General features: G+C 27.0%; 1 protein-coding gene across 6 annotated transcripts in view; it reads right to left on the reverse strand.

Moving 5' to 3' along the window:
- The window catches only part of LOC142318754 (uncharacterized), a 90514-nt gene that overhangs the window by 53418 nt on the left and 24681 nt on the right, over window positions 1–12415 (reverse strand). For 5 of the 6 annotated variants that reach the window (XR_012755044.1, XM_075355201.1, XM_075355192.1 and 2 more), the window contains exons 2-3: window positions 7509–7819; window positions 599–667 (exon numbers count right to left, since the gene is read on the reverse strand). Coding sequence is in view for 5 of the 6 variants with exons in the window: in XM_075355201.1 (XP_075211316.1) it covers window positions 599–667; window positions 7509–7666 (227 nt within the window). In the remaining variant the exon portion in view is untranslated. Of the gene's footprint in view, window positions 1–598; window positions 668–7508; window positions 7981–12415 lie in introns of those variants that run through there. The other variant, XM_075355211.1, reaches the window with a different exon arrangement.

Consider the following 12415-nt stretch of genomic DNA (forward strand, 5'->3'; position numbering starts at 1 on the left):
GAGATAGAAGAATGCTTGTTTAATTTCATATGATCACAATTTCAAGGTTTTAACTAAAATCATCATCAATTTAAATATTCCAACACATCTTTTAGAAAAACATCATTTCCAAAGGCTTATGGCTGCTATACTCACCACACTTATCTTCGTTTTATTTATTTCTGTATAGATATATGAAGAAGACAGATATGATTAATCAAGGTAATCCTCTAATATTACTATGTAATTATTCTTATTTTGCCCAAACTGGAAGAGCATTTTTGTAAAAATACCAACCAAGTATCAATCAAGTATAAAGTCAAGTATGAAGAAATTAATTACCAAGTGTTGGCCCATCTGAAAAGAGAGCAACCACTTCTAGTTTAAATGATATGATATGATAAACTAATAATTTCCAATTATTGATCCTATGCTGTTGCTGTAATGTTTTACCATCGGTGGTAGTGTTATGATGTTTGTTCTATTGTTATGTACATTTGATACACACATAGATTTTAGGGACATCACAGATATAGTTTACAAGAAGTCATCAAATAATATGTTACAGTAGTTTTCATAATTAAAAATTAATGAAGATAATTTATAAAACTGAATTTACCTTTCTGACAAATATTCTGGGGAAGACTCAGTTTTATCATCTTGAATACTTGTGGCACCTGATGATGGGCTGGAAAAAGAGATTCATAAATTACAATAGATGTGTTTTCTATATAATATTTTTTGTTCACAGAAATAAAATTTATCTCTTCAATAATAAATAAAATTATTATTTTAAATTTTATTTTAAACTACCAAACAGAAATAAAAATCAGAATAAATCATAAAAGAGCTATTTTGAAAATACTCTGATAAATAATTTTTTTACGTATATTTAACCAAAAATACAAAAAATAACTAATTTTAATCCAAAATACACCTTTGATGTTAAAAAAATTGTGTGGCCAATTATTTTTGCATGTGAATACACTAAAGAAGCTCTGTGATGAATAAAGAAAAATATTTCACAAAGAAAAAATTGTTATAATTGCAGAAATCCTATGGAAAATACTCGTATCAGATAAAGAAACTAAGTGATGTACTATCATGCATTAGAATAATAAAAGCTGTCAGTGAAATAATAAAGTGCCTAGTATAATGTAACTATGTCAATTTTTTAAATGTAATGCTAGCTGTCAAGCAGTTATAGAAAGCAGTTTATCATTAAATACTTGAAATTTTATTTTTTATTTTAAATTACTTCAAAACAGAATCAAGAATAAAAGTTTTTTAAAATAATCTTTGCAACTTTAAAATTATGTTATATAAGTATGATTAATCCACCAGGTCTTCATGTAAACCAAGGATTTTGATGAACTGAAATAACTTCTAATAACTGTTTCATTTCTGCAAAAGTAGTCATTTCCAGTTAAGTCAATGATACTTTGACTGAATATTACTTTTTGAGTTATGTGGTTTTTCCATTCCAAGAATCTTGTATGAATTCTCAAAAAAAATGTAGATCTAAGTATCAGCATTAAAAATAAATAATTAATAATTTAGAGAAGAACTATCCAAGTTTAACAATCTTTGTGTATTGGTGAATCAGCATTAAAAAAAAAAATTGTGTCTATTTTATGTAGGAACTAATTATATATAAAACAGAAGTGATTTCTTGTTGAATAAATTCCACCTGTAAAAAAATACTTATTTTGGCTGTGGCAGTCTTCCTCAGGCAGATGAACTTATGTTTACCCCAATTCCTAGATTTTTAATAAATTTATATAAAGTCAGCTGCATTACATATCAAATCAAGTCAATGATTACAAATCTTTTGGTTTCAGTTTTATTTAAACTAGCCACTATCAAACTTACTGAAGAATATTTATGTTGTGGTAAATGAATAGTAAAGAAAAAAGGAATTGGAAATACCAATGAGAACTTTATCTTATTTTTTTAACAGCATGTTGTAATTAATAGCTTATTGAAAAAATAATTATACTTTTTTTTTAGGTCAAGCTTGGTATTTAATCGTTTATTCAAAGATTAAAACTCTGATATTTGAAAGTATCAACTACTAGATTTTTTAAAATACATTTTTTGTTGAAATAAGAATTAATAGTGTTTGGGAATCATAATAATAATAATTAAAAATTAATCCTTTTTATTTTTTAGTTTAATTGATGAGAGAATGGTGTAGTTAATCTTCTATATATATATAAATTTGATGTGGACAATACATGACTTCCTTGTATGCCTATTAAATTACATATATTTTTTATTACATTTTTTCACTTTTTTTTTTGTTGTAATTATTGAATTATTATTTACTGCCAAATTGTTTTACTATCGGAGATTAATAATTATTAATAAATCAATATATTTAAATTAAAAAAAAAAAGTTAGAAAAAAATGAAATAAAGTCGCATTTGAACCGATGTACATTGACCCAAATATTTCTCATTAATTAGATTTTTATTGGGCTATAACTCTGAAACCAATGAAAATAAGTACCACTTATTATATATCTCTGAAAAGCTCTCTATGAGGCTTTATTACTGCAGTTAAGAAAAAGTCCAAAATCCAAAATATTTTTTTGAATTTTGGCTTTTTTGGACACTTTTGGTCCAGCTGATTGCAATCAAAAGGGGAGGAGCACACTAGATGTTAGAACAGTCCTAAATCCAAAATTTCAACATTCTGCGGCTAATCGTTTTTTAGTTATGCGAGATACAGACGTCACGCCGAAACTAGTCAAAATGGATTCAGGGATGGTCAAAATGGATATTCCGTTGAAATCTGAATACCAATAGTTTTCGCGATTACAATACTTCCTTGTAAATGAATGTTTGTTTGACCCGTAAGCGTTCCTGTACCATTCATCCGATTGCGATGAAACTTTGGTGAGTTGTGCGCACGCCCGCGAAGGTTTCTGAATTAGTTTGGACCCTCTAGGTGGCGCTGGGAGTGAGATATTTAAAAAATTGTATTTATGGACTGATTTGGCTTGTATTCAGAATATATATTATTTACATGAAGAGAAACATTTTTGCAAAAACTATATCCGCTATAGTTTTTATAGCTATAGTTACTAGTGGCTATATATATATATATATATATATATATATAAAAGGCAATTTTCATATGTGTGTGTCCGCTATAAACTAAAAAACTACTAGACCGATTTAGGCACGGGGTTTTGCAAAATGGCCCGCGTTGTTCGGAGAAGGTTTAAAGCTATTGAATTCATCGAACTGACCAGGAGAAAGAAAGTTAGGTGGAATTTTGAACAGACTACCATGTTTGGTGAGTGGTTTGAATTAAATCCGATAGGTAGTGAGAGACTGTTTTGATAATTGGATTTATTTACATTCTGACTTTTATAAAGTGAAAGGTTAAATTTTGTGAAGTTCCATATGTTTTGTAAGTTTTTAATGTTCAGTATTAATTGTGATGATTTTGCCGACATATCAAACTTTCAATTTCGTTCATTTAATCTATCTATCTATCTATATATATATATATATATATATTATATATATTTACTTTAATCTAGTAATAGTGAATCATTGCCGGATCTGCTAGTAACAAATAAAATGAAAGTAGGAAAGATTGTTGTTTTATTTCTACATCACTCTTACAACTAAATTAAACCAAAAAATGTGGGAATGCAAATGTTTAGCTACAAAATGATTAATTTTCTGAAAAAAAGTCATATTTTTAAGGATTAATTAAATGATTAAATCTATTATTTTATTTGAAAAAAAAAACAATATAGTACACAGCAGCAGTGTTGACTTTTGCATTCATTTATTATTAAACTAAAATAAAAACAATAATACTCATGAAATCCTCAATTATTTCTGTGTAACACAAAGTTATTTTTATTTATCATCATTATTTTATAATTCTGAAGGGAAATGAAAAAAGTAGCAAGCTTTTATAAATGTAAACTTTAAACAAAGATATAAAATTTGAAATTTTGCATTTGTTTACACAAAAATAAATGCTAATTTTAATGACTGTCATATTTATTATTTTTTTGTTAGAAAAATACAGTTTCAAACACCAACAATGTAATTGTTAAAGAATCATTTTTGTAGGGCTCATTACATCCAAATGCTGTCACGGGGTTTCATGACAGTTCTGATAAGTTGTTTCACTGACATAATTTAATTTTTTTTGAATTTTATGTTAAACTAAACCTACTATCATCTAATTGGATTGCTACTATATCCAATTAAATATTATATGTAGTCCAGTTTTATGAGTAAATAACTTGAAAATAGAGTCATATTTTCATAAAACATTTATAAAAATGTAGCCTGTACAATTTTATGGTTTTTAATTACCTTTAAAACTGTTCTTACACTAATTCAGCAGTTTTTTTAGGTGAACTGAAAAAAAACAGCCTGTTTTAAGCTCTGATTCTCCAAGTACACTATTATTCCCAAGGCTTTGCACAGAGTACCTGTACCACTATGATTAAGTTGCAAATAACTTAGCATGAGACACACGTCACTTTCAAAAGTGACAAAAGAATAATAACATCCCATGCCAGACTTATTAAGGTAAGAAAATGGTTGACTCCCTTTTTTGCATTTCCCTACTCCACACTGAGCTGAAATATGTTTGCATATACTGATGTGCACAGTACTTCCTACACGCCTCTATGAAAATGGACTTAGAATACTGTTACCAAGCCCATTTAAATACAGGTGTTATTCAGTCTAAAAAACGGACACCGTCAGTTTATTCACCATAGGGATTGGCTACATACAGAATATCATTAGTCTCAGAGAAAGTGACTGGGATTAGTGCCTCTTATTGCCTCAGGTGTTAAAACAGGGACAGATTGTGTAAAGCAACAAACAAATGTTTTGTCAAGAGACCTTCTCAATACCAAACATTTTTTTTGAGAAACAACGCACTTACTCTCTGCTGAATACCTCTAGTGAATTTAGGTATTCAGCAGGGGATAAAAAAGGATATAAAATTTCCATCTAGATCATTAGAAACTCATTTCATCTCCTGATCTCCTGTTTAACCGTGATTAGATAAAATGTAGAACATACACAAATCTGGTAGATTGAGAAGTCCCAGAAAATTAGGAAGAATCTAAGAATACTGATAAATAATTTGTTGAACGGCATCATAGCCATAGAGAATAGATAAATCACAAAAACTGCTAGACACAGTTAAAACATAAACTGACTGCTAAAACATAAATTATAATCATATAAACTGCTTTTTTGAGTGTTTCTTTTTTTCTTATCTCATGTACTCTTGTAGTACACTCTGCTTCATAAGATGTAATTAATTAATTGATTAAAAAGTTTTTTTTAAATGTAGAAGAAAATTCTTCATCTTCAGTCACAAATTAAGAAAAATTCAATCTTAATTTGAAGCTGAGAGAATCTATTTTAAAAAAGAAATGCTTTAATTGATTTTTCATCTGATCAAACAGGAAATATTTGGAAACAGTTATGATAAGAAAAAAATACCCCAAAAACAGTAAATGTAATTAGAATAATAATTTATCTAAGAATTTTATTTTTCCTTACTTTTAAATTTAAAATTGAAGTGGTGGTATTCTAAATGTCAAAGTGATTATTTTTAAGAATTAAGGATATCTATGGATATTAAAGAAATCACTCTACTGCCACCTTTTCAAAAATTACATTATTTTTAAATTGGCAGATTCTAAAGTAAAGTCCTTTTTCAAACACTATCAGTAAATATTCTACAATTAGTGTATTCCCTAGATTGAAGTAAAGTAAATTAAGAAAAGAAATTTGTAATGTTGAAGAAGGTAGCAGAATAATCACTACATTCGTGGGTGACAAAGATACACATCAATTATATGTGAGTAGTTGCCTTTCTGTATAAGTTATAGATGGAGGCATAGTCAAACTACTTAATTAATGCTATTTGTCTTTCAATTTTATCTCCGGGGCACCATTTATTGTTCAGTTAGATTTAAAAATATGTTCTAGTATGATAAATCTAGAACATAACGTAGCCAGCTGTAAACTTCACTTTGTGTATAAAGCGTGGAACTAAAACAAATTCAGACTAAAAATACTGCAAAAGAAGCCTTCCAGATAATCACATGACTTTTTGATGAAATAATAAATACTGCATATTGTTTTACAATTAAAGAGTTGAAAACTAAATTTAGCAGAGGAAGAAGAAGTAGAAAATGAATGAGAAGGAAAAATGTAAGAATGATAGACAAATTAGAAAGGATAAACTTTCATTAAGTGCAAAATAGTAGGTGTTTTTATTGTACTGTTTTAATATTATTGCATGACTACTGTAGTATCTATCTTTATTACTACTGTCAATCTCCAATACTTGTTCTTTAATTCTTATGCTTACTGTAGGCTGCTCCTTCAAAAATAACTTTGTGAGTGGAATATTACATTTAGAAAAAAAATACTGAGATGCAATTTTTCGGTGCGGTAGAAATAACTTGCTGCAACCAGTTGAGATTTGGAATGACATTTATCATTAGACAATTGAATCCTGTTAAATTTAAAAATATATTTTTGTAACAAAAAAACCGTGTAAATTATACGTCATTTCAAATAATAAAACTTGTCTGAATAGTAGGTTTTCCTGTAAAAAGAATACATTTTTTTTATCTAACGATTAGAAATAACAAATATAAATTACAAAAGAAAAATAAATGCAAATAAGCAATTATTTTCTGCCAGCTAGAATAAATTTAGCAAACATATGCATAAACAATCTTTCTTACTAAGTCACAATAGTGTTAAATTAAATCAGGCGTAATTATTGTATCGGGTATATAGTAGCTGTATCGGGTATATTTTAGCTGAGATTTAATATTACTTTGAGTAGATTCACAAAAATTTTGTAAAATTGCTTCTTTGCTGATTCTTTTTTACATTTATTATGCACTACATATTATACGTTTAAATTTAGTTAATAATTCATAAAGTAATTAAAATAAATATGAGAAATGAGTTACATACTTAAATATGGGAATATTTAATTTTATGTTTCTTTAAGTAGTAACCACTGTCAAAGTATATAAATTAATGCGTCCTCATTGACACATAACTTCCATACATATTTCATAAGACAGTAAATGACAAAAGGTCTGTATATTTTTTTCAATATGTTAAGAGAAATAAATACATTCAGTTCATACTAACTGAAAATCGATTAATTATTTATACAAACAAATACTTAAAGAAAGAATTTTCTCATACCATTTTAAACAGCTTATTTAAATTTATTTCAACAATTTCTATATCATAAACAGAATATTAATCACAGAAAATATTAATTGGACAGTTCTTTTTAAAATAACCTATCATATAATTTTACATACAACAGACAATAAAAGTTTTTGAGATGCTATTACGGTATTTCATAATTTAATAACACTTACAGTATTTCATAATAACACTTTTAATCACAGAAATCATAATCATCTTTCTTTGTAAATGCAATGTTGCTTATATATAATTGCAGATATAATAATAATGTGTTTCAATTACCTTTTCTTTTTTAAGGAGAATGACAATTTTCTTGTAAAATTTTTCTTGGCAGATTTACTGGAAGACTCTTCAATAACATTTGATGCAGGTACATCATGTTTATCTTTTTTCTTTGATGTAAAAGCTTGCACAAAACACAACATATCTGAATGTACCATTAGACATTGAAAATAGAAAAATATATCTTATACTTGATGAGGTGTATTCGTCACTTTATGATTTTGTTGAATAAGTCGGATGAATATTATCTTCATTTATTGTACAAAACTTCATTTTTGATTAACTTGTCTTCTGTACTGTCTTTAAATTTCCTATACATATGATTAATTTAATTACTTGCAAATTATCATATCTGTCAAACTTCACAATTCATAATTCATTCATAATTGCAGCATGCCCATGCACATTTAACTTTAATTACCGTTTTATAATCAATTTTTTTTTTTTTTTACTTTACAATAAATCATTTTTACATCAAATATAATTAATTTTATTTTATAAAAAATAACTTAGAAAAATTTTAAGTTACTTCACAAATTTAATATGTTTGTTAGAAATAATTAGCCAGTCAGTAGTTTTGTAAGACAGCATAATATTAATCAGTTATATTTCTGTAAGGTATTTTAAGAAGAATGTAAACCATGATTATTAATAAAAAAATTAAATACACTAATAGGAAGGGAGATTATGGTGTTAAAATTACAAATAAATAAAGACTAATAATAAGGTCTTTAATCGTATTAGTACACACAAGAATTAATGATAGTGTTACTTTCATATAATAGAAAACTGTTTTATTTTTCATTTTGCAATTAACTATTTTTTAAATAAGTGGTAGCAATTTTACTCAACTCAGTGGATTACATGTAGAACTGTAGTAGTTTTAAGATTTGGTAAACAGAAAGGGATGGGGAAGAAAGACAAGGTACTCGATTAAATTGTTGCCTTTAAGGAATGAAGTTAGGATACGATTAGTTCTATTGTAATAATCTCCAAAATAAACGTATAAATGCAAATGATTTAAAATAATATGGAAATAAGCAAACAGTTAAAAAAATACAACTAAAAAGTAAGTGAATAAGTAAATTAATTAAAAAGAATAAAAATAATGAGAAAACATAATATTTAATGAGAGTAATTTTTTTATATCGGTTATTAAACTTTTATTGATTGATAAAGTGTATGCGACTACTAAGTGATTAATAAAATATGTGTTGATTGGTATTTGCAGTGTTCTTTTGTAAATTATTGGAAATAATATTGTCATTTATCTGTGATTTAGAATAATTGTAACTATAGCTGAAAATGTCATTTACAATTTTTAGTTTTAGTTTAACTTAAAACAAGAAATGTTCTACAAAATGTGCAACCCTTATAAAAATAATGCTATTTCCAAAAAATACAAAGTGAGTAGCCTATTTCATAATAAAAATAAGAAAAAGAAAGCAGAGAAACAATATAAAAAATTTGGTACTGAGTGGATGTATTATGTTTGTACTACACGTTTTTCTACAAATCTTCATAGATGCATGAAATTACTTTGAATACAAGAATGATAACAGTTTATTCCCTGATCATACAGCTGAATGATACAACATATACCATTGTGTAACTTTAATTATCTAATTATGATGGAAAAAAAATATCTTCAAGAGTGTTGATGTAGACATTGTAATTTTTTATTCTAAAAATCTTTCACAAGTGAAAAAGCCTCCAATAAAAATAGAGGAAATTCCACTACAAAAGAAGAATCATCAGAATTGTTCCATTTTGGAGAAGAGTAAGAATTGAAAAAAAAAAACTCTGATGTAGACACCACATGACTTTTTTGAACATTTATTACATTATATATACATATTTTTTTTAATGAAAAGTATATAAAATCTTATTCCATTAATAACTTCCGATATTTTTTCATATTTTATTATTATTATTGAATTATTTATTGTAAAAATTCTTTTACAATCAGAGGTTAATAATTATTAATAAATCATTAAATTTAAATTTAAAAAAAAAACAGTTAAAAAAAGGAGGTGAAGTAGGATTCGAACTACTTGATGTGTCTTCCCCTTGTCAGATCCAAATATTTCATTAATTAAAATTTTATTTGGCTATAACTCTGGAAAAAATGAGTTATCACAATGACTTATCACCATAAGTATCACTTCTGATATATCGTTGAAAAGCTCTCAATGAGGGCTTATTACTGCAGTTAAGAAAAAGTCCAAAACCCAAATTTTTTGAATGTTTGGGTTTTTTAGGACCCTTTTGGCCTAGTCGATTGCAATCAAAAGGGAAGGTGCACAACTAGACGTTATAACAGTCCTAAATCTAAAATTTCAACATCCTATGGCTAATCGTTTTTGAGTTATGCGAGATAAATACGTACGTATAGACTTCACGGCGAAACTAGTCAAAATAGATTCAGGGGTGTTCAAAATGGATATTACCGTTGAAATCTGAAAACCGAAATTTTTTGCGATTACGTTTACCTCCTTTACTTTGTACAAGGAAGTAAAAATACACATAGATCAAATTGAGAATATCCATGTTTACTTTCTGATGTCATTTAAAGTAATTATAATTGAAATTGTCGAAATTTTTTTTTATGCTACGAGTTAATATGAATGTTGAATAATATTTTTCAACATTACACGAAGATTGATACTTTAAAAATTTTCCCACAGCATGGACGTGAAAAACACTGAAGATTTGAAGTCAACAAGCCAAAAAATAATGAAATGAGAAGAATAAGATAGGTAACTAGAAAATACATTGGAATTATTGATTATTATTTTAAAAACCACAAATGTTATAAGCGAAGTACTCATTTTGCTTTTTGAAAGGTCAGCTTTCATCCTTCTATCTCAATTTACAGATAACTTAAAAGACATTTTTAAGAATAATATCACACAATGTTCGTTAAGATGTAAAAGAGTACTAATAATATAAAAAAGTGAAGTACATGGAACTGCAGCTGTACTTATAATATTATGTATTCAGACTGATTTAATAGCTTATCTCTATAGTAAAATTTTATTAAATACTACAACTTTTAAAATTATTAAATCTAAAGAGCCTTAAAGTTGTTTGGTCTCTATCTAATACTGTAGCTATTTCTCACGTAATAGATCTGATTTAAATAAAATATGATAATTAAAAATCTTATTTAATTTTTAGTTTACACCCAACGATTTATAGATAATCTCAACAATGGTGCTCTTAAATAATTAAAAATAAAAATAAATTATGGTTAATAGTAAATTTTTATTTGCGATCATCTTTGGTTCCAGAGTGAAATTTGGCTCGCAGTTTTGGACTTCAGGATTGCAACAACAGAAAGCGATTCCCGAAAATATACTTTCTTTTTTTGTAAATGTCTGTTGCTGAACAACTTAAAGAACGATTTTCGGGATTTCGATTATTTCGTTCATCTGCCTTGGATCTGTCTTGGAAATATGCAGAATAAGAATCGTATCTCAAAATGTATCTCCGGAGACTGCGATTAGTAATGTCACACGTTTACAATCAAATGCTTAACATTTTAGCTAAGAAAATGTACTTGGATAAATTAACGATTATGAGATATAGAGGATTGATTAAAAATTTATGTAACCGTCATTTTTGCAACTTGTGAGTGTGTTTACACCGAAATTTTTTATTCATTAAAGATAGTTGGTGTAAACATCTGTAGGAAATATTATAATGATTCCTTGATTTGATCTTGAGATATAAAATTTTCTTTAAAAAATACAAACCGGCGGAAAAAAAGGAAAACAAAGGGGAAATCGCCATTTTTTCAAACGTTTTTTCGTTTGATTTTGGTATGTAGAATCCGTAACTGAATAGCCAGGAAACTTTTTTCAACACTGTATATTTGAGGTAATTTTGTTTTTATCAGCTTTTAAAAGAAATACGAAAGAATAATACGATTTGCGCAGATAATAATAGGTCTTTAATAGATAATTACCTTATCTATTAAAGATCTAGACGAAGAGTCTTTTTGTTATAATTCTATAGCTATTTTTGCAAAAGGAATTAATTAATAAATTCTCTCCAGTTTGTTGCACTGCAGCAATCTTATCATATACTTAATCTAAAATTACAATAACGTAGGAAACAATTAGAATTGGAATAACAGGAATCATTACTCATTACAGTCACTGTGATAATTAATCGTTGAATTAAATATGTTGTTAAATAAAATAGTCTTAATCGGTGTAAGAGGTCAAGATAACGGCACTACTACCGCCACAAGCATACTCGTAATACGCAATCTATACAGTACGAATGAGTGCATCCAACTATGCTGTAAAATTATATTCCTGTCTCCTTATGATTTGATTTTCATAAAACTTCCCAGCTAAACTATGAATTTACAATAGTACATAAACAGCAAATCTTTAAGCAGTTAAGAGAAAATATTAAATAGATAAACTGTAACTAATTTAAATAGACGTACCTAACAAAATAATAACTAGACAGGGAATACTTAGAAAAGCAAACGTAAAATCAAAGGTTTTTAATAATCTATTCTGGTTATTAAAATTAATTATTTTCTTTATTTTTCAATTTCTACTACGATTTATTGTCTTACTATATATTCACGTAAACCTATTCTTACGCTACATACTCGCTAGTTTTCTTTTAGTTTGCAACAATTGTTAACCTTCTCTTAAAAATATGGTTCAACAAAAATCAATCTGTCATTAGATACAGGTTAGAACATCGGAAAGATTATTTTAAATAAAATAAATTCACGATTTAATATAAGTATAAATAGATAATATTACAGGTAATGGATGTAACCTAACCGATTAAAACATTTTCAATATTCTTTATTATGAAACTAGTTTGCGAGTAAACTATCAAACAAGTTTCGATCGGATTTCAGCTACCCCGGTGAA

This window comes from Lycorma delicatula, chromosome 1 (assembly GCF_047948215.1).
Source record: "Lycorma delicatula isolate Av1 chromosome 1, ASM4794821v1, whole genome shotgun sequence".
Lineage (NCBI taxonomy): Eukaryota > Metazoa > Arthropoda > Insecta > Hemiptera > Fulgoridae > Lycorma > Lycorma delicatula.